The sequence below is a fragment of the Panthera onca genome, chromosome A2 (assembly GCF_046562875.1).
Source record: "Panthera onca isolate mPanOnc1 chromosome A2, mPanOnc1 haplotype 2, whole genome shotgun sequence".
NCBI lineage: Eukaryota > Metazoa > Chordata > Mammalia > Carnivora > Felidae > Panthera > Panthera onca.
The window spans coordinates 167,417,813-167,441,732 of record NC_138340.1 but is presented as its reverse complement, the minus strand read 5'-3'; the positions used below and the strand labels follow the sequence as shown (position 1 = coordinate 167,441,732).

General features: G+C 40.1%; 1 protein-coding gene across 9 annotated transcripts in view; it reads left to right on the top strand.

Annotated features, from left to right (window-relative positions):
* Window positions 1-23,920, top strand: part of LMBR1 (limb development membrane protein 1) — a 194,745-nt gene that overhangs the window by 59,042 nt on the left and 111,783 nt on the right. For 7 of the 9 annotated variants that reach the window (XR_013551882.2, XM_078437003.2, XM_081795112.1 and 4 more), the window contains exon 5: window positions 5,908-6,011. The exons of 1 other annotated variant lie outside the window; for it this stretch is intronic. Coding sequence is in view for 7 of the 8 variants with exons in the window: in XM_078437003.2 (XP_078293129.1) it covers window positions 5,908-6,011 (104 nt within the window). In the remaining variant the exon portion in view is untranslated. Of the gene's footprint in view, window positions 1-189; window positions 305-5,907; window positions 6,012-23,920 lie in introns of those variants that run through there. One more of the 9 variants, XM_060633484.3, reaches the window with a different exon arrangement.

Sequence of the window (23,920 nt, the reverse complement as noted above, 5' to 3'; positions counted from 1 at the left end):
TCAGCCCAGAGCCTGATGCGGGGCTCGAACTCACAGACCGCGAGATCGTGACCTGGCTGAAGTCGGATGCCCAACCGACTGCGCCACCCAGGCGCCCCTCAAGTGCCCCTTTTTATTATATAAGTCTTTTAAAAAGATAATTGGCTGTTTAAAAAATAGTAATGTATTGTGATTTTATAATCTGCACAGGTAAAATGCATGACAACAATAGCACAAAGGAAGAAGAAAAGAAATGGAAATACACTGTTTTTAAGGTTATTCTGTACATGAAGTAGTGTATCACTTGAAAGCAGATTGTGATGAGGTAAGGTGTATGTGATAAACCTGCAAATAACCCTAAAATAGCTCAACAAAGAGATAGAGTTAGTAAGCAACTGTAAGAAAGAATGGAATCATAAAAAGTTAATCCAAAGGCACGCAGGAAAAGAAGAAAAAGGGAAGATAAATGGGACAAATGGAAAACAAAGAGCAAACTGATAGACTTAAACCTGACCATATCAGTAAACATTAATGGTCTAAACACTCCAATTAAAGGGCAGAGACTGGGAGTGCCTGGTTGGCTCAGCTGGAAGGGCATGCGACTCTTGATTTTAGGGTTGTGAGTTTGAGTCCCACGTTGGGTGTGAGATTACTTAAAAATAAATAAATAAATAAATAAATAAATAAATAAGGTTGTGAGTTTGAGTCCCACATTGGGTGTAAAGATTACTTAAAAATAAATAAACATAAATAAATCTAAAAAAAAGGCAGAAATTGTCAGAATGAGTAAAAAGGAAAGACTCAAGTATGTGCTGCCTACAGAAAACCCATTTTAATATAAAGGCATGAATAGGCTTGGAGCAATAGGAGAAAAAAGGTATACCATCCTAATTGTAATAAAAAGAAAGGTGGAATAGTTACATTATTATTAGAAAAAGGTATCGATTTTGCTAGGCATAAATAAGATCATTTCATCATGATGAGGGAGTTCATTTATCAAAATATAATAAACATTATCTACCTAATAAGTAGCTATTAAATGCATCAAGGAAAAGCTTACAGAAATGAAAGGATTAATAGTCAAAATCATAGTATTATTCAGATTTATTGCTGCTCTCTTTTTAATAATTGATAGAACAAATTAGGAAAAAATTAACAAGATGGAAAATTTGAATAACACTCTTAATTTGGCCTAACTAATTTTGCATTTATAGAACTCTCTGCCCAACAGTAGTAGAATATACATTATTTTCAAGTACCCTAGGCACATTTATCAGGAGAGCCCATATTCTTTGCCTATTTAGTCTCAGTACTTTTAGAAGAATTTAAGTCATACAAAATATGTTCTCTAATGACTGTGAAATTAAATGGGAAACCAGGAACAGAAACATAGACAATCCCTCAATTATTTGATAACTAAATAACTAGTAGGTCAAAGAAGAAATCGAAAGGGAAATTCGAAAGTACTTTGAACTAATAAGCATTTAAAACATATGAAAATTTATAGTACTAAAATGCCTGAAGCAGAAAAGAAAAAAGGTCTCAAATCAGTGCCCACAATTTCCACCTTAAGAAACCAGGAAGAGGAAATGAATCCCAAATTAAGAAGATTGGAAGTAAAAAAAAAAAAAGATAAGAGTAGAAATCAATGAAATGGGAAACAGAGAAAATATAGAGAAAGTGAGAAGATCAATAAAATTGATAAAGCTGCAGCCAGAGTGGTCAACAACAACAACAAAGACACCAATTACCAATATCAAGAATGAGAGAGATGACATCACTATGGATTCTACAGGTATTAAAAGGGTTATTAGTGCACATTGTAAACACCTTATGCCAATACAACCCCTTAGAGAAATGGAAAAATTTGAAAGGCAGAAATTACTAAAGTCTCTCAGACATTGTAGAAATGTTACAAACATTCTCACAAATAAAATTCTAGGCCAAGAAGACTTAACTGTCACTTCTACCAAATATTTGAGGAAGAAGCAATACCAGTTCTACACACTCTTTCAGAAAATTGAAACTGAGGGAGTACTTACTAATTCACTGTGCCCAGCATTACCCTGATTCCAAAACCAGACAGACATTACATGAAAAGAAAACCAAAGACCGGTATCCCTCATGAACACAAATGCATAAATTCTGAACAAAATTTAGTAAATCAAATGTGACGATATATGAAAAGGATAATACATCATGACTTGAAAAATCAATGTAATTTACCATATTCCAACGCCAAAAAAGAAAAGTCACCACAGCACATGCAGAAGAGCAAAATTCAGCATCCATTTTTGATAAAATCTCAGCAAACTAGGCATGAAAGGGAATTTAATTTCTTCATCCTAGTAAAGAGCATCTGTAAAAACCCTACAGATAACATCATGCTTAGTAGTAAACTGAATGCTTTTCCCTGAGAATAGAAACAAGGCAAGGATATCCCCTCTCACCACTTCTGTTCAGTATTCTGAATCCTGGTGATTTTTAGAAAATAAAGGACATTGATGTTGGAAAGGAAAAAGTGAAGCTGTATTAACAGATGAGATGGTTGTCTATATAGAAATTGTGATGGAATATATTATTAAAAAGCTATTAGAATCAATGAGTTTACAGTGTTGCAGGATACATGATAAATACACAAAACTCAGTTGCATTTCTATATATGTACTAACCATGAATAATTGGAAATTGGTTAAAAAAAACAAGTGCCATTTGTATACAGTAGCATCAGAAATATGATATATTTAGGGATGCGTGAGACCTATATACTATACACTATTAAAACTCTGCTGACAAAACTTAATACCACAATAAATGGAGAGATATATCATGTTCATTGAGCAGAAGACAATGTTAAGATGTCACTTCTCCCCATATTGGTCTGTAGATTCAATGCAATCTCATTCAGAATCCTAGCAGCCCTCCCCCCTCACCCCGCCCCCACTGTTTTGGGGGTAGAAATTGAAAACCTGATCTGAAATTCAGATGGGAATTCAAAGGACTTACGATAGCCAAAACAACTTTGAAAGATAACAAAATTGGAAGACTGACTACCCAACTCGAATTTTAAGGCCATATTAATCAAGATGGTGTGGTATCACCATAACGATAAATAGATCGACTTGATGAAATAGAGGATCCAGGAATATATCTACACATATATTGTCAATTTACTTCCAACGAAGGTGCAAAGGCGATTTGGTGGAAAAAGGGTAATCTTTTCTACAAATGGTGTTGGAGCAATTGGATAATTATAGACAAAAAACTGAACTTCAGTCCATACCTGGCACCATGTACAAAAAGTGATTCAAAGGGATCGTAGGTCTAAATGGAAATCTTAAAACTGTAACCCCTGTAGAAAGAAACATAGGAGGAAGTCTTTATGAGACTGGGATAGACCATAATTTCTTGTCTAAAGCATGGTCTGTAAAAGAAAAAGTTGATAAATTGGACTTTGTCAAAAGAAATTTTGTTCTTTGAAAGATAACTTGTTTAAAAGGGTGAAAAGACAATCTACAGATGGGGTTAAAATATCGGCAAATTATGTGCCTGATAGAGGACTTGTATTCAGAGTATATAAAGAGCTTGCCAAACTCAATAGTAAGTAAACAAACAATCTAATGAAACAGTAAGCAACAGACTTGAAGAGACACTTTCACCAAAGAAGATAGAAATGGATGACAGATAAGTTCATAAAGATGTTCACGTCATTATTTATTGATTAGGGAAATGCAAATTAAGTATTTTTTTTTTTAAGTTTATTTATTTTGTGTGAGAGAGGGAGAGGGAGAACACATGAGCTGGGGAAGGGCAGAGAGAGGATCTGTCAGTGCAGAGCCTGACTCGGGGCTTTGACTAATGAACGGTGAGATCATGACCTGAGCCCAAATGAAGAGTTGGACGCTTAACCAACTGAGCCACTCAGGTGCCCCGAGAAATGCAAATCAAAGCAGTAAGGAGACACTGCTGTGCACCTGTTAGAATGGCTGAGACTGAAAAGACTGTCTATACCATATATATATTTTTAAAGATTATTTAAATTGAGAGAGAGTGAGCATGTGTGGGAGCACAAGCGGGAGAGGGAAAGAGAGAGAAGAGAGAGAATCCCAAGCAGGTTCTGTGATGCCAGCACAGAGCCTAACGTGGGGGGCTTGATCTCAGGCACCGTGAGATCTTGACCTGAGCTGAAATCAAGAGTCGATGCTTCACCGACCTGAGCCCCCTAGTCGCCCCTGCCCACACCATATTTTGGTGAAAACAGAGGGTTTGTGTTTTGTTCATTACTGTGTTGCCAGTGCTTGGGACAGTGCCTTCTAAATGAGGTCGTTGAAAGAACATCAGTCGCCCATGTTCAAGAGCACTGAATTAGAGTTTCAGGCAATAGATTGAGTTTATACTTAGCATAATTTTATCTTTAACTCTTGATTTTATAAATACCATAGGCTTTATTTTGAAAATCCATTTTATTAAAAAAATTTTTTTAAGTTTATTTGTTTAAGCAGTCTCTACACCAAATGTGGGGCTCAAACTCACGACCTTGAGATCAAGAGCCACATGCTGTACTGACTGAGCTAGCCAGGTGCTCCTGAAAATCACTTTTAAATTTGAGAGTTTTACCTAAAAAAGATGTATAAAGGTGTAAGATATTTGGCCACATATAATCCCAAAGACAGACTTAAAGTCTTCTTTTTCTAAATCTGTTTTCATTATAGTTTCAGTAGCTTTTTATTGTGACTGTAGAATAATACAGAATGTGGGGTGCCTGGTGGCTCAGTTGGTTAAGCATCTGACTCTTGATTTGAGCTCAGGTCATGATCTCAGGGTTATGAGATTGAGCCCCAAGTTGGGATCCTCTCTCTCCCTCTCTCCCTGCCCCTCCACTACTCTCTCTCTCTCTCTCTCGCTCTGTCTCTCTCTCTCTCACTCTGTCTCTCTCTCAAAATAGATAAATAAATAAACCTTTAAAAAAAAAAAAAAGAGTACAGAATGTGCCAAAACAGAAAACGGTGATAGGAGCTTGCCTACCTGTCTTACATTTTCTTTCCCACTTAGAATTGCTTACTAACACTTCCGTGTTGTGGTGGTTTTTAAAAATCCCAGGAATTAGCTCTGCCAGGGGCAGGCTCTGCAACCTTGGCAAGGTAGCTAGCCAGCCTCTGCCTCTGTCCTGTTGGGGTACTGCTGTGAGGGGTACGTGAGTTTGTATAATCCCAGTAAATCACTTAAAATAGTGCCTGGCACAGAAGGGCTCCGCAAATGCTGATTATTAATTTAGGGTTTTCATTAGATTTGACTTAAATGATATTATGCATGTAACATGTCTGGTAGAGTACCTGGCATTTACTAAGTGTTCAGTATAGACTAGTGCCTATAAATATTCAGGTGCCAGTATGTCTAAAGAGACTGTATCTTTAGATCTCTGCATTCGTCATCTCTTTAGTGAATTTGTTTAGGACACAAGGAAGAATGTTTCTAGTTTCTGTGTTAGCTTCTCCTAATAGGTACAGGTTACAAAGTTGCACGAATTTTAAATATGAATTTATTGATGCTCCTGGGTGGCTCAGTCGGTTAAGCATCGGACTTGGGCTCAGGTCACGATCGCAGTTCGTTGAGTTGGAGCCCCACGTCGGGCTCTGTGCTCACAGCTCAGAGCCTGGAGCCTGCTTCCGATTCTGTGTCTCCTTCTCTCTCTGCCCCTCCCCCTCTTGTGTTCTGTGTCTGTCTCAAAAAAATAAACATTAAAAAGTGTTTTTAAATATGAAATTATTTTCTCATCTCTAAGTGTAGGTGATTTGTTAGGCTGCTCTCCAAGTTGATGTTTATTTTTATTAAAAAGTATGCATCTTTGACTAATATCATAATGTAGCATAGTAATTTTTTTTTAAAGGCCTGTCTCTAATCTTTCTTCTTTTTGTTCCCTCTTTATAGGTCTGTGGAATCTTGCTTCCCTCTTTTCCAACCTCTGTTTATTTGTGCTGATGCCCTTTGCCTTTTTCTTCCTGGAATCAGAGGGTTTTGCTGGCCTGAAAAAGGTAAAGTGAATCATGTTTTGGAATTAAATCTGTCAAGTTAAGAAGCATGTGTCATTCATGTTAAACTTGTGAAAGTGGGCTTGAACAACCATTTGACTGAAATACAAAAAGTTTAATTAGTAATAATAGCAATGTGTTATTAATATTAATAATGCTAACAATAGAATTAATAATAGTGCATATTGAATGATCTTGTGTGTCCACAGGAAGTTGTCTTTTGACTTTTGGATGTTTTTATAGTATGTGCAAACGTGGTAGAATACTTGTTTGTAGGGAATAAAGCTGACAACATAGCTGTTCTTAGGCTGTCTCATTTAGTTTAAAGAATGACGTAAGGGACGCCTGGGGGGCTCAGTCCGTTGGGCGTTCGACTTCAGCTCAGGGCATGATCTCGCGGTCTGTGAGTTCGAGCCCCGTGTCGGGCTCTGTGCTGACAGCTCAGAGCCTGAGCCTGCTTTGGATTCTGTGTCTCCCTCTCTCTCTCTGTCCCTCCCCCCGCTCATGCTCTGTCTCTCTCTCTGTGTCAAAAATAAATAAACATTAAAAAAAAATAAAAAGGAATGACATGAAATCTTAAGATCTTAAAACATATCTTGATGTAAAAGTTATTTCACTTCCAGTTTTTTTCAGAGAGTAGCATGCTATAAAATCCAACATGCTCCTTTAGATAGTCAAATTCTCAAGACTGTTGAGTTACTGATCTTAGTGAATGTGAGAGATTAGGAAAGAGCAAAACAAGAGACTTTGCATCTTTTTTTTTTTTTTAATTTATTCATTTATTTTGAGAGAGAGAGAGAGAGCAAGCAGGGGAGGGGCAGAAAGAGAGGGGAGAGAGAGAATCCCAAGCGGGCTCCGCACTGTCAGCACAGAACCTGACACAGGGCTTCAACTCAAAAACCGTGAGATCATGACCTGAGCTGAAATCAAGAGTCAGACACTTGACCAGTTGAACTCCCCAGGCGCCCCAAGAGACTGCATCTTAAACAATCAGTCCAGACCGTATCGGTGGTAATAACTTCAGCTGTCTTTGAAAATAACATTTTAAAACGGAAAGAATGATATTTCTGTTTATAGCTTGTGGAGTTCTTTGCTATAGACATTTGGAATACAATACAAAGATTTAAATAGTTAATACTTTTTGGTAAAAGTGAGTTCTTGCATTACAGTTTATTTATAGACATGTTACGCCTTTTTAAGTGGTTAGTTCTGTTTGTATTGTGATAGACGAAGTGGAAGTATGCCTATGCATCTTGTTGTTGAACAATACTATAACGCCAATTAAATGAATTTGGCAAGGAAAGCCATAAACTGAATTTTTATTACTTTTTATTTCATATAACTTTTTGTAGTTTCTTAGGAATGAAACTGTTTAGTCTAACATTTTGATGAGTCTTCTGATTTTATTTTATTTTATTTATTTTATTTTTTTAATGTTTATTTATTTTTGAGACAGAGAGAGACAGAGCATGAACGGGGGAGGGTCAGAGAGAGGGAAACACAGAATCTGAAACAGGCTCCAGGCTCTGAGCTGTCAGCACAGAGCCCGACGCGGGGCTTGAACTCACGAACCGCTAGATCACGACCTGAGCCGAAGTCGAACGCTTAACTGACTGAACCACCCAGGCGCCCCGAGTCTTCTGATTTTAAACCTTAAGTGCCACACTTTTTAGGTTTGTGTGTTGAAGGGTACCAGGAAAGAGTCACTGAGAGGCGATAAAGTGTCATTTTCGTGGATGCACCTTTCTGCTTTCCGGATGTTATTCCATACTTTAATAGTTTGAAGCTGCAAAGTCACAGTTGATTTCGTGTTTAGTAAAGGTACCGCGATCAGAACGGAATGTAAACTATTACGTTGAAGAGGGCTGGTAGGAATGAACATCGAGAAGAAGTGATGTCATTGAGACACTTGAGAAAGCAATTTCTGTGTAATTTTAGAGCCAAAGCTTTTGATGGCTTTTCCTTCATTCAGCAGAGTTTTACTCAGCACCTACTGAGTAGTAGTCACTGTGCTACTACTATAGGGCCTTGCTGGGGACAGGACTGAAAAGGCAGGGCTTCTGCCTCCAAGGGATAGACAGAGGGAGGAAGAAACGGTGCAAACAAACAGATGCAGCCCCATGAACTTTCAGACCGCCAGCCGCAAGGGGAGGCGCCGAGAGGAGCGGGGTCTCCATTCGCCTCGGGAACTGGGGAAGGCTTTTGGCCGGAGGAGTCAGCCCGCACTTGAGCTGAGTCTTGAAGGACGAGCAGGCTGCTGCTGGAACGTGGCGCCCCTGGCTTGAGCAGAGGCACGCACTGTGACTGAATTGAGGGAATGCGGACACTTAGCTCAAGAATGGAGAGTTGGGGAGAGATCAGGGTGCGCGGAAGCTTGTTGGGGTCCAGTTCCGAAGGGCTCGGTTCTTCTCTCTGCCAGTCGGTTTGCATTTTGTGCTACAGATGACAGGGAGTTGGCAAAGGAATTTTGAAAAAGATTTTCGCATCTACTGCCTTATTTAAGTATGGAGACAAATACACATGTCAGAGTTTAAACATATGTCACTGAGGAAGGAGTACACGCACCACACGATGGGAAGCGCTGTGTTTTGTAGAGATGTCACCATACTGAATCAGTCACGCACCTCGTTCTGGTAACAGAGTGTTTCAGCGCGTGCCATTAACCTCGCTCTGTTGATGTTGCTGTAAATATGCAGATTGTTCTTTCTTCCCGTCTCTGTCTCATGTGTAATCTTGCCAAGCACAAAAACAACTGGTAAAGCTCAGTGTTGAATGTATTTTCATATTTGGCATTATTGATGTCTTTACCTAATTTATACTTTCTATAAAATTCTAGTTCTGCATTACATAGGTTATTTTAAAAAACAGTGTGTAGTGTGGACAGACCCCTTGTCTCCAAATTATTTTCCTCCCTTGCTGTGAACTAACCAACTCAAAGAGGGACGTGGCTAAAGTTATTGGAGCAGAATTACCAACTATCTCTAGAATTAGAAAAAACGGACACAAACCCCAGTGACATGTCACTGTTCTCTTGTTCCCTCTCACAAACTAAGGTCAGAGGGGAGAAGCAGCTTGAGGAAGGATTAAGAAGGTAACTGAAGATACTTCACACCTACAATTGTACAGCATTCTTTCCTCTAAGTTTTTTACTTCTGGTCTCCTATACACACTCAAAAGAATGTTTTTTTCTAAGTGCATCTTTGACTACGTTAGTCTTCTCAGAATCCCTCATGATCACCAGCTCCGTTTTGTGATCTCAGCGGGGACTGATGTGCTGGATGTCTGTAGGGGACGGTCGACACGACCAGCAAACTCAGCAGAGGCTTGAAAGGAGGGCAAGGAGGCAGAGCTCGGATGGTTGGGTGCCATTTGTCTGACTTGGGTAGTTGGATCATGAATGGGAGTTGTAGGAACCAAATTAAGAAGTTGGTCTTTAAAGCTGTTAGAGAAGGGAGGGAGATGGGGTGTACCCTGGGGGGGAGGAAGAGACAGAATAATTCTGCTCTTTGTGCACCGAAGAGAAGGGGCCTGTGGAAGAGAGATTGCAGTTGAGAGGGCTAAAGTGAGCAGATTTAGATTTGCCCTAGGGCTCATTGTCTCAGCTGGTTTTCTCCTCTAGGCCTCAGGGTTTCTTTCTGTAAAATGGGTATAGTAATGATGGTTCCCTGACTGTATTATTTAAGGGATTAAATGAGGGGAGATTATTCATGTAAAACGCAACCCAGGATATGTTAGCCATTATTGCCATTATTCTAGAGCTTAATGCATTTCACTAATAAGTGTTCTATGGAATATGGTACAGTCAGCTCTTAATTATTTACATATGACCTTGGGCGGTTTTAAGGTTACAGATTATTTTTCCCATTTTGAAATGGCCTGGACTAAAGCAAAATCAGACCTGCTTAAAGATAAGGTGCATTCTAGACTCTATTAGAATTGTTTAGAAACTTTAAAATTAAGGTAATTGTGTTGTTTTAAAGATTCGTATTTTTCAGTTTACAGTCAATTACACGTGGGGCACCTGGGCGGCTCAGTCAGTTGGGCAACTCGCTGTTGATTTCGGCCTCAGGTTGTGATGTCACGGTTCATGAGATCGAGCCCCGTCTCAGACTCCGAGTTGACGGTGCAGAGCGTGCTTTGTATTTTCCCTCTCCTTCTCTGCCACTCCCCCGTCAAAATAAATAAACAAACTTAAAAAAATCAATTGCGTGAAAACTTAAAGGGCTATTAGCATTGCACAGTTCAGCCTTCAGTGTGTGTAGCATGTGTTTAAACCCTCCGTTATTAAGCCTTTCTGTAACATGAGATCATAGGAGTTTCCTAGTGCACGTTCTCCGTAACGTCTGTGGAGCCCTGTCATTCTTTACACGGTGTCGTTGCCTGTGTCCCAGGCTGTAGCTGCTGCCTCACTGAAGCGAACGCATCACAGACGGTCACTGGCATGTTTGACACAGCTGGCTAGCAAGTGTATTCCTTTGTGTGTGTGTGTATCCTCTAAAGCTCTGTGCTCATTGGTTATCCTGGACGCAGCTCGTTCCGAAGGGATGTCGAAGAGGGCTTGGAAAACGCTTCTAATTGGTAGATTCAGCAGAGTGATTTGAGTCATGACAAACTTGAAATATGGTTAAGTTAAATTTCTTTTTTATTCCTTTGGCCACCCTCCTGGTGCTGTTTTACTATGTCTAAGTCTGGTGGAGTCCCCGAACGGCATATGGCTCCACCGTACTCCCATTGATTCCCCTGGGCAATCGATTTTAAAACCGCCCCTTGCATATTGTGCCGAGACGCGGAAATTGGCCACTAGCCACGGGCGGATGCAGGAGCTTGAATTGAAAATCAAATTAAGCAGAATTCTCTACTTAGTTTTTAATTAAACCACTATGTTAATTCAAACAGGACATTTTAGGCCTGGGGGGTTGACCATGTCCTTTTAAGGGCCTTAAATAAGCCTTTCTTCTCCCTCCTTACTGTGGTGCATGTTTCTATTTTATTAGGACCATCTCCTCGCTATTCCCATTCTTTACATTCTCGACGGTAGGAGAACGTAAATGGCTTTAATACAGCAATTTTTTAATTTAAGTAAGACGGCAACTTTTATCTTGGAACTCAAACTTACTGTTAGCACTTAAATGTTCATCGGATCTGTATTATTCGCGGTCACCTGTGTGTACCGTGCTGCACATTTTATGTGTTCGTGTGTGTCGACTTCCTGTGCTTGTGTCTGACTGTTGGTTTCAGCCCTGACGAAAAGGGTGCGTCTGCTGGGCGCTGTGTCTTGTGGACATGTCTCTCCTTGGTCCCGCGGTCGTGTGGCAGAGTCCAGGGTGTGGGGGCCCCAGCGCTACTCTTCCTCTCACGCCTCAGATCCGCCGTGTGGTCTTTCTCTTCCCGCCCTGCCTCGGAGAGACCCCTAGGTTATCCGGGATGATGTCAGAAGATGTTTGCCGACTGCAAGGTGAACTCTGGAGGTCCGACCTCCCTCCGGCCGGCGTTTAAATAGGAGTTCGGAATATACTCGTCTCATGTTGTGCTTTAACATCTTACTTTTGGTTATGAGGAGAAGACTCAACAGGTTAATGACCGCGAAAAAATATAATCGGGGGCGGATGAAATCACACGCCAGAGACGTTTCTGGGAGTAACTTTACGTCGTGCCTCACCTTAATGCCTATCTTTGATTTGAAGTCTCGGCATAAAATTTAACATAAGCGACGGCAACATCCTGACCAATTACCCAAGCTATCCAGACATCCCCAAACGTCCAGAGCATAGCACACGGTCTGTAGGATTAAGAGGTTGACTCCTATAACTTCAAACGGAGTGCTTGATAATCAAAGCAAAAAGTACAAAATTTGAGGTAACTTCCTTTCTTAGCTAATTAGACTGACCAGGTGGCAGCAAAGAGCCGGGTGCCGGTGCTGGGAAGGCCTATAAAGCTGAGCGCTGTGACAGCACAGTGCAGGAGGGGCCGAGGCCGTTCCATGTGTTTCTATCCTGTGTCACAGTGTGAAATTGTCCTGGTTTATGTCCCTTTTGGCAAACTTACATAAAAGTGACCTTGTACTGTATTTTATGACCAGATGACTTTTTCCCCCCAGTGGCTAATTTGTCTCAGGCCTCCGTCTTAAAGAGACACAGAAATGAGTAGGAAGTCCAGCGTGGTCTCAGAGAGCTTTCATTGCGTTCTTTCATTATTTTTGCTCGTTTTTGCCACTGATCATCCATAAATTGTTGGACATGAGTGAATAAGGAAGTGCTGCTTAGTGTTAGCGGCACATGCGCGTCTTTGGCCTGGTTTTTGTGGGTGAGAGGAAATCACATACAAAAAGGAAGACTCCTGCTGGGAAACCTTGCAAGGAAATTTACCTTGGGTGCGTTTTGATCTTGGTGTTTATTACAGAAAATGGACTCATATCTCACTAACTATTGTTATGTGTTAATTTGATTTTCCCAACACCTTCAAGAAAAAAAATCATTCAGTAATTTATTAATAGAATTCCTCTGCCCTCCCCCAGTTGGGGAGCACTAATTTTTCCCCATAGAAACAACATGGGGAGGAATGATTATTTTTAAAACATTCGATTCGGGTAGCGTTGTTATCGTTGGGATTCGTTTTGGAATTGTTAAACTACTGTAAAAGGCGTGGGTTACGGGATGTCAGAGAAAGATGCATGAACGTGTTATTTTGAGGAAAAGAATATACTTACTTCCTTTAAAAATTGAGTTTGTAAAGAGTTTGAATTAACAATCATTTAGTTCATGAAACGGTCTTGATTTTGTCACCGTTCTCAGTACAATTGCGTATTGGAGGGACCTACGTGATAATTTCAGTAACAGTATCTGGTATTGTTAAATAGCAGCTGTATTTTTAAGAGGTACACTCAGTTCCCATATACTTTGTGATGGCATGATAACGTGGACCGTTGTACAGCAGTCTTTCCCTCCGTTTATCAAAACAGGAGAGATTTCTACTTCAAGGCTAGATTCTCTCTCTCTCTCTGCATAAGAGTATGGTGGACAGATTGTGAGCTTTGGCATTTAGAAGACCTGCCCTAAATCGGGTCTCGTCTCCTTCCCGACCTGGGACTTTGGGCGTGTTTCTTGGTGTCTGCGTCTGTAAAAGGGGCCGGCAGTACCTACCTCGCTGTGGGGTTGCCGAGGGGCTTGTTGACCTCACCTGGGACGTTTGGGAAGTACTTGAGATACAGGAGGAGCAGCCGTGACCACCGGGGGCCGAAATGTACCAGCTACGTGAAAGTTGATTTGAAACTTCAGGAAGATTTGTGGAGGATTACTTTTTAGGGATGATAGCAAAGCTACATCTAAGAAATTGTGGTGGTGCTGACATAGCTTTATTTATTTACTTTTTGAGATAGAAATTGCTTTATCTTATAACAGTATAAGTTGTAAAAAAAAAATAGGCAAAATGTTTAGTAGGTAACTAAACCTCAAACTTTATATGATGATTAAATTATTAACTAGTGCCTCACTGTGTCTTACATGATGATTAAGTCATTAGCTGATTCCTTCTTTATTAAGTGAGGGAAAAGTTTTGGTATGGAGAAAACAAAAAATAATCAGGTTCAGATTTTAAAGTAATTATACTTTGGATTTTTTTGTCTTAGAGAAAGAGAGAGAGAGCATGTGCAATTGGGGGAGGGGCAGAGGGAGCGAGAGAGAATCTTAAGCAGACTCCACACTCAGCGCAGAGCCTGATGCGGGGCTTGATCCCACAACGCTGGGATGATCATGACGTGAGCCGAAATCAAGAGTCGGATGCTCAAGCGACCGAGCCACCCAGGCGCCCCAAAGTACTCATACTTTTAATTAAACTGGCCTTATTACTTCCAGTATTCACGAAACAATGTTATGGAAATAATCATTGTCAATTAGAGTCTCTTTTCCAAAACTGTTTTTGGGGGGACTTGAAAACTGTCTTCCCTTGTTTGGAATAAACTTTATTTGAAAGTAAAACGAATGTCTGATCTCGTGTTGACTAGAGAGCTGCTATGTGGTTACCGCACGTAGGGCACACACCCACAGGTCCGTAGGACGACTGGAGTTGGGACTATTAAAATCTCTGTGGCACTTATACTTATTTGTCCATGAAGTCATTTATTCAGCATGACACAGTGTTACTCTTCTGATCTCTGTGAAATGTTTGCCACTACACAGCTGAAACTTGGTATATTACTTTACCAATCCATTTATTTGGCCCGTTCGTACCAGAAATAAAAGTTGTGTATTCAGATAAGTCAGAGGCAGTAGAATTGTTTGATAGCTTTGGCATTAGGGAATATTTTAGGTTGTGATATATCTACTTTTCTTTAAAGCCGAAGTCATTAACAGTTACGTTACTTAAGAATTTATTGGTTTGTACACTTTCTGGCAAGCAAATAAGTTCTCATCTAGAAAGGCAAGTTCTTACTGTTCTAGAATGATTGAATTTTAAAGCCCTGAGTTGTTAGAAGTATGTATATATAAATATATGTCCTTTTAGTGATAAAAGTAAGATTAGCGGGCAAAAACTGAAAAAATAAGGCTATATCAACACAAGAAAAAGTTAGAATGAAGTGTACTGAAACCATCAGTTTTATAGAAAACATTTCCTGTTATCTTTTTTAGAACACAAAGAAGACATCTGAGGTTGTTTAGAATGCTAGATTTAAATATTTGTACACTTTTATATTTTAGTTGAGATTACTTGATACTTAATGTTTCTCCTTCCACATTGACTAATGAGTATTAGTTTTTATTATAAGCAGTTGATTTTTAAAACAGACTTGTGAAGGGCTTAAAAAAGTTTTTCAACTTTTTTGAGTTATCTGAAAAATTTGTGTTGTTTTAATGATCTTAGTTCCCTCTAAAATGCCCAGAATTAAATTATACTTCTGATTTATTTTTTTAGAAGAGATGTAATAAAGTAACTGACTTAATGTGTAGTAAGAACTTAGTGTATCCCAGGGTTCTGAGTAACTTGTGAGTAAGCATTCTGAATGCCGTTCTTCTCCTTTTGCCATTACCTTAGTTCAGGCTTCATCATTTCTTACTTGGATTTTTGCTGTCCTATTTTTTCTGTCTTTACTTTTATTCCTATACAAAGTAACATCCATACGCTGCCTTTCAGCCATTGTTTTCTTAATAGTATTGTGCAGCTTATCTCCTTTCTTTTTTTAAATTAAAAGAGAAATTTGTTTAGTGTTTATTCTTGAGAGAGAGAGAGAGAGAGAGAGAGAGAGAGAGAGAGGTGGAGCATGAGCGGGGGAGGGGCAGAGTGAGAGAGGGAGACAGAATCTGAAGCAGGCTCCAGGCTCTGAGCGTCAGTGCAGAGCCTGATGAGGGGCTCGAACCCACAAGCCATGAGCTCATGACCTGAGCCGAAGTCCGACGCTTAATGGACTGAGCCCCCCAGGCGCCCCCCCCAGGTGCTTTCATGGCCTCCTGTCTTCATGTGGTATTCTGCCAGGAAGCCCTCTTCTCACTTGTAGGTGGCATCTGTGGCATATCCCCGTGGTCCTTGAGTCTTTTCGGTGGGCCTCTTTTGGGGGGACTTGCTTCCTTCCCCTGTAGTAGGGATTATAATTGTACCGTGATCATCTATAGATGTGTCTTTTCTCTTATCTACCATGGCATTCCCAAATAAATATACTCTGCCTACTGCAGACAGAGCTTTTGTACAGGGAAAATGAAGCATGAAAGCTGAGTAGGTCTTAGGTCCCATTGGTTTGTCAGAGGAAGGATCTAACAATACATCAGTGTGCCCCTTCCTGGAGGGGGGGGCGAGTCCAGGTTCCTGCATGGGTGTCTTCCAGGGTGTGTTGTTTTTTTTTTTTTTTTTTTTAGGACCATTTTAGAGCCTCAGCACAAAAGAAGACATGAGAGTTTGCTTTATTTTGGTACAGCTTAGGCTTTTAGTCCAGAACCTCCAGGTTAAATTAAACCTCCAGGCTCTTCACAAATGCAGTGAGTCTTTACAGAAGCCTTACCACCCTCTGCTTGGTGTCCTGGTCCTTCAGCTGGCCGTTAGGAATGAGCCCCACAGCCGCCGCCGTGTGTGCCCGCCAGGGGAGGTGGTGTGCCAGGCCTCTTGCTGTGGTGGAGCTCAGCCTGACTGCGGCCCGAGGCGGGATGCTCCCCATCCGCCAAGGTGTGAGCCGCTTCCTTCCCTGGCCACGCCCTTCGAGGGCCACGTGTTCGGCCCCGGAGCTTTCTCCTGCCCGCGGTGCTCCTCTCCCAGTGCTCCTCTCCCAGCTTCCGTCTTCTTCCCCAGCCTGTCAGGGCAGCGCTGGCACACCTCCGGGTTCGGGTGCCTCAAAGGCAGGAAGACGGCTGCTAGTGTGTGGTTGTAATGGGAGTTGATGACAAGTTAAAGGAAACTCTTGAGAATAGTGTTGAGATTGTTAACCTAATATATGGCTAAGCAAACCCTTACGTAGCATAGGCACTAGCCTTTTTTCCCTGCAGCCAGGAATTATCAAAGGTTCCTGTCTGTTCAGTATTTTATTGTTTTTAAACTGTTTTCATATATTTTGTTTCATTTGATCTGTTAAAAATCTGAGAAGTAACCAAGGCAAATTTTATTGTGCATATTTTATAGATAAGGTCTTGAAGCCCAAGTTTTCTTGGGAAACTTCCAGGACGTAGTGGCAGAGCTGGAACCAGACTCCAAAGAGTGTTTTTTCCCCGTGTGAGCATTGACTGATCAAATAATTCTCAAACCTTCTGGAGATTAGAGAAGGGTTCCTGCAGTGCAGTTCTATAAAGATGCCTCATACTGTTTCTATGAAAAAAAAATCCATACATGTATATTTTTTCCTTTAGGAGAGAACATCTTGAGAGCGTGTGAATGTGTATTTGGTGAGTTTGCCAGATTTCAGTAGGGATCAGGGGAGCATGCTTGTGGTTCTAGGACTTGATTGACTACTCTGGGGAACCCCACAAGCCACAGGAGTGGCTTTGAGCATCGTGTGTTTTCTGCCGTGTGGATTCTTCGTCCTATGTTACTTGGTGCCATAATGAATGATTATTTAAATGCCACGGACATGGGGGCACTGAGGTCTAAAAGCATGTGGGGAAGAGCATGCAGCCAACAGTGACACAGATAATGACTCTTCAGACCCGCCGCCCAGTGAGTCCTCGCCGAGCCTAGTGAAGGTGTTTGGCTCATTAACAGTTCTATACTGCACGTCCAGATGGCCCTGGAACTTCAAAAGTAATACTAGCCAGAGAAAGTGGAGTAACAGTTATATCTAATTTGGCTGTATATGTATCAAAAATAGACAACTGGGGCCTGGAATGTTATTTACTGAGAAACATTTGCAAATAACTGCCTGAAATCTTCTCTTACTTGAATATGTAGAAATAAAATATGAAGGTTATAAAAAATAAGTCAGCCTTTTAAAAGTTCAAGATGTTAGAGTTTAAAAAACACCATAAGTTGTAATGCATAGAGAAATTTTAGTCTATATATGTTATACATAAGGCTTTGTTTGGGTCTGATTCTATGATGATGTTTGATGTCAACTCATGAATTTTCTTACACAGTTAAAGGCAATTAAATAGCTTATATCATTGTTAAATAAAACCAAATCCCTATGTTACCAAATGCATAGTTCCAGTAAAGTGAGAAAACCTCGGGAGACCGACACTGAACAGGCAGCACAAAACTCAAAGAGTTAGTCAGTGAGTGACCCCTGGCTGCTTGCAAGGGGACATAGGCTAATAGGCGCATGGAGGCCAGGAGTTGGAACCGAGGCTCTGCTGAAATCCTTCAGCAAAAGGGCCTTCTTGTTTAAAACTCACATACTCATACATACACATGCACGCATGTACTCACACACATGTGCACAGCCGTGCATACGCACGTGTGCATGCACACCCCTTGCTCACTGATAGGGGAAGACTCCCAGTCTTAATTCTGGGCAGAAGTTTCCCCTCAGAGTTCATCCATAGGCATTTACTTCCTAGGAGTTGGGGTTCAGTATTTAATACCTTTTGGGAAATCCCCCAGGCTAAGAAATTAGCATAGAAGATGTCTCAAAGCATTATGTATCATTTTGTCGTTTTAGCCTAATGTATAGTAGGTACTTGTAAGTAAATTTTATTTAAAATTGGTGGAGTGCCTGAGTGGCTCATTTGGTTAAGCGTCCAACTCTTGGTTTCGGCTCAGGTCATGATCTCAGGGTCATGACATTGAGCCCCACGTCAGCTCTGCGCTGACAGCCTGGAGCCTCTTGGGATTCTCTCCTCCCTCTGGCTCTGCCCCTCCCTTGCAAGTGTGTGCATGTGTTCTCTCTCTCAAAATTAAATAAATAAATAAATAAATAAATAAATAAATAAATAAATAAATAAATTTTTTTAGTTAAAAGTGGTTTAAATATAACCAACAATTATGGTTGGTTTTAGAAAGTTGATTTAATACAAGGTTCATAATACACATTTTTTACTTGGTCCTGTTTAACTATGACTTGTGCTGCTTAATTGCATTTAAATTAATTATATGAGAAAACTCAGGACTTGACAATAAATACCATATAAGCAGACCTAAACAAAACCTGATTTCATTTTATCCTAGCTTTTTTACATTTTAAACTTACACTCTCTCTTAGTAATTTGATACTGGCTTAGTTCTTTAAGTGTTACCATCCCTAAAAGCCAAGAATGAATAATACAATCTTTTTTTTTTTAGTTTTAGTACCTTTTCTGTGAGTCTTAATCTGTGTAATTTAATCTGTGTAATTAATTTTGTGAGATGCTTGAAAAGAATGAATCTAAATTAGTTTTTCTCTGTGTTATTATTCAGTTATTCAAAGCAGTTATACAAGAATATTACCCTTATCTATTACTTTTAAATACTTTATTAGATTCTTATCTTTACTATAGTTCTATAAGGTTTGGACTTTTTGACTATAAGCTTGTAGCTCTTGGGATCACTCTTATTTCCCCTTTATTTTCGGTCTATAGTTTCTCTGGGGCATTTCTCCATTGATTTGATCCCATCTACTTTCTATCATTTATGGATTTCTTAACATTGTTAGTCTGTGGATGCTCTTGTCTTCTAGCATAACTCATTTGGTTAATTCCTGTTGGCCACTTATTGTATGTCTGGTTCTGTTGCAGCTGCTAGGGACAGTGTGGATTGATTGATTGATTGATTGTTTATTATATATTTTTCCTGTCTTCTGTGATTAAAAAAAGTGTGTGTTTAATCCATCATTTTGAACTCATGTCTCTGATTCCTTTTCTGTCTCTACTTGTTAGCTTTACTGGCCTTTTATCTGGAATACAGTATTAATTCCCTAATTGTTAATTTCGGGACATTCTTTGGCCTTTTTCCAGACTGGGAGGTTTTGTGGTCCCTGCTTGAATTGGCTCTGATTTTGTCGACAGATATGGGAGTTCAGTCTTTTGGCCTGTCCTCTTTAGCTTCGAAAGCTGTTTTGGCCTCTCCTGGCTTTACTGTTCAAAGAAGATCTTTTCCAATCTAATGTTCAGAAATCCTTGAGATTCCAAGATGAATTCTACAAATGTACAAATCCTTCTTGAATGCATCTGTATCGCAGGATCCTTAATGTTTAGTTTTTCTACGTCACATCAGGCTTGCGTAAAGCGTACTTTTGAGGCTGATGATTTTGATTGATTCTCTTGTGTATCTTGACTTCTATTTTTCATTAATATTTTAATTTTAATTTAACCAATTTCATTGGAAGCCAATTAACCTCACATTATATTTTATATCATTCCAAATTACCTGTCAGTATTTGTACTTGGATTATTCTGTAAATATAATTGCTGTGTACGTACATACATTTTATGCCCTTTTTCCTTTAATAATGTATTTTGTGTACATAAATTTTCAGGTGCTGGGAAAAGTTGTCCAAAACTTGGAAACGGGCAGAGGTCCTGGGTGTTCTGTCAGTGGAGTCCTGGGCATTGTGTAGTGTCCCTTGGGGGTTATCTCATGTTGTAGGGCTGCGTACCTTTGGCTGATTTCCTACCGACTTGGCTATTTCACTTCTTTTAGGGTTAGAGTTAACTGTAGGGAAGTAAGAGCAATGGAAATGATTTTGTCTGATATAATTGATTTCTTCTCCAAACAAAAGACAGCCCAAGCATTTTATTTTGTTGTCCCATAGGATATTACATCTAATTTAGCTAATTGATTTTAGCGTTTCCAGTTGTCTAAGTATATCTGTGTTTTTCAAATTCTTCTTTGACCTGGCCTTAACAAAAATTAAAACCATGTGGCTCTACTGGTAAAGGGTGTGGGGAACAGAGAGCAAAGAGTGCTCGGCGGGGAGCTGCAGTCGGCAAGCAGCAGTAACACCCACTGTGGGCTGGCATGGAAGATGGGGCTGTGGTGGTGGAGTCCAGGAGATAAGTGTCCACCGGGATACAGTTTGCTGGACACTCCATTCAGAGCTGGATCTTGCCTGCCCACATCTACTTTCTGGATCCACTTACTAGTTCTGTTGTCACCACGGGCGGGAGGTGATAAAGAGAACAGGCAGGACAAGAACTCTTAGATATAAAGATGAATAAGGGACTCAGAAAATGACCTGACCTTTGGGAAAAACCAACACTGTGAGAGGTACCAAACTCAGTGCATTCTCAGAGTTAATAGACAACGAGAAGATTTAAGGGAGATCTAAAAATATTTGACCTTGTGCTTTAGACATTTTTTTTTCCCCACAGAGGGAAATAAGGATATCTGATTCTCGATATTGCCAGAAATGAAAGTTCTACAGAGTCATTCTGATTAAAAAAAATCAAGTCCAGACAGCTTGTGGCATATTTTTACTAGATAACTTCAGTTTCATACAAATTTGTTCAGAGATTTGAAGGTGGAGCATTCAGAGTTTTATTTTATGGAACTAGTATAATCTCGATACTGAAAGTAGACAAGGATAGTATGAGAAAGGAACATTATGGCCATTTTTATTTGTGAATACTTATGAATCAGAAAATGTTAACCTGAATCCAGCCATGTAAGCAAAAGGTCATCATTGAAGAAAATTTTATTTCAGGTATGCAAGATTGGTTTCACCTTAGGCAATCTATGCCTATAATTCATATTAGGAAAGTCAAGTGAGGAAAAAAAAAGTCAAGTGAGCATCTCAAAACGGACACAAAACACATTTAGTAAAATCGGTAACCACTCGTGATTAAAAGCAGACTAAGAACTTGAGGGGACGTTCTTAACCTGCTTATGGATTATCTACTCCAAGTCTGCAACTGACATTGTACTTAATGGTAAAATGTTGGAAGTATTTACTTTAAAATTGGGATGTCATCTTAAGTACTTTTGTCTCAATAATAACACTGTAATAGAGTTACTAGAAGTACAGTTAGACAAGAAAAGGAAAAATTGAAAGGAATAAACAAAATAGTCCTTATAAACAAATGATATTGTCTATGGAAAAATCCCATAGAATCTAAAGATAAGTTATTAAATTTAGCAAGGAACCTGGATGTAGGATTAATATAGAAAAAATTAATAGAGAATAAAATAGAAAAATATAGAAAAATCAGTAATAGCAACAAACAATGTGTAACTTAAAATATTTTTATAGTAGGACAGCCCAAGGTATGTTGAAATAAATCGGACAAATGATATGTGAAATCTTTATGGAAATAATATATGGAAATAAAAAATCTTATTGAAAGATGTTAAGGAAGACTTAAATAAATGGATAGGTATTCTGTGTTTATGACTTTCTTTATGTGGTAAAAATAACAGTTCTCAAATTTGTTTTTAGAGTCAGTTCAACTCTAATAAAAATTCCACCAGGTTATCTTATAGAATGTGATAAGCAGATAGTAAAATTCTTACGGAACAGCAGAGAACCAAGAACGGCCAGAGCAATTTTGGAGAACGTGGTGATGGAACTTGATTCTGTCAAATAAAAGAGGAGCAGAGAGGACTGGAGACATGTCTGGGAAGAAGACACATGAGGCCCATAAGCACGAGAAAAGCCCTCAGCATCACTAGTCTTTGGGGAGATGCAAATCAAAACCACAGTGGGGTACTTCTTCACACCCATTAGGACAGCTGCTAACAACAACTGCAAACCAGGTCCCTGCCCGCCCCCCCCCCCCCCCCCCCAGAAAAACACCTGAGAAAATAACCAGCATCAGTGAGGATGTAGAGAAATTGGAACTCTTTTTTTTTTTTTTTTTTTAATGTTTATTTATTTTTGAGAGAGACAGAGACAGAATGAGAGTGGGTTAGGGGCAGAAAGAGAGGGAGACACAGAATCCAAAGCAGGCTCCAGGCTCTGAGCTGTCAGCACAGAGCCCAACACGGGGCTCGAATTCACGAGCCGTGAGATCATGACCTGAGCCAAAGTCGGATGCTCAACCGACTGAGCCACCCAGGCACCCCAAGAAATTGGAACTCTTGTACGCTGTGGTGCGTATGTAAACGGTGCAGATGCTGTGGAATACAGTATGGTGCTTACTCAAAAAATTAAAAATAGAATTACTATATATGATACAACAATTCCATTTCTGGATATATACACAAAAGAATTGAAAGCAAGCACTCCACAGACTGATCTATCTACCTACCTTCCTTCCTACTTCCTTCCTTCCTTCCTCTCTTCCTCTCTTCCTCTCTTCCTCTCTTCCAGGTTTTCATTCAAATTCCAGTTAGTTAACATACAGTATAATGTTAGTTTCAGGAGTACAATATAGTGATTCAACAAGTGCTCATCACAAGTGCCCTCTTTAATCCCCATCACCCATTTCACCCATTCCCTGCTCCCCCACCTCCCCTCTGGTAACCAGATGAGCTCAGGGTTCTCCCGCTCCACTGTCCCCCTCCTGTCTCTCCTTCGCAGAATGTTTATACACTGATTTTCCTGGCGCGCTATTTATAATGGCCAAAAGGTAGAAACAACCCAAGTATCCACCAATGGATTCATAGGTAAACCAAATGTAGTATACACCTACAGTGGAATATTATTTCGCCTTAAAAAGCGAGGAAGTTCTGACAGATGCCGTAACATGGATGAACCTTGAGAGCACTATGCCGAGTAAAGTAAGTCCGACCCAACGAGATAAATACTGTGTGATGCCACTTGTATGAGGTCCCTAGAATGGTCAAATTCATAGAGACAGAAAATAGAATGCTGGGTGCTAGGGGCTGGGAGCAGGAGGAGGAAGGAATGAGCACTTATTGTTTCATAGGTGCCGAGTTTCAGTTGGAGAATGTGAAGAAGCTCTGGGGATGGATGGTGATGGTGGTCGCAGAATGATTCAAATGCACATACGTAATGCCATAGAAGTGTACACTTTAAAATGCTCAAAAAGGTAGACTTTATGTTATGTGTGTGTGGCCACAATCAAAAATTAAAGTCAATAAATGACGAACACGGCAGTTCAGATCAGTGGTTACACTTGACCAGGTTGGTGTGGAAGTTTGGTGCAGTTGGGAGGGCCACGTGGGTGCCACAGTGGATGTGATCATGTTCCTTTAAGTATTTGATAGACATATAACACTAAACAGCATACTTTCGTTATTTAAAAATAGGAAGGGACAAAAGCCTATTTATTTCTCGGTAATGGGCTCACATTACCCAAATTGAAGCTGCTATGTAAAACCAAAGTGCCAGTTTATTAGAGTGCGTGGGTGGCTCAGTCAGTTAAGTGTCGGACTCTTGGTTTCGGCTCAGGTCATGGTCTTACTGTCCTGAAGATAGACCCTCGAGTTGGGCTCCGTGCTGACAGTGCAGAGCCTGCTTGGGATTCTTTCTCTCTCTTTCTCTCTCTCTGCCCTCCACCCTCTCTTTTTCTCTCCCTGTCTCTCTCAGAATAAATAAAATAAACTTAAAAAAATGCCAACTTACTTTCAATGGAAAATTGTAAAGCACACATTTGTGCATACCGACCCACCCAGGATAGTTGTTATTG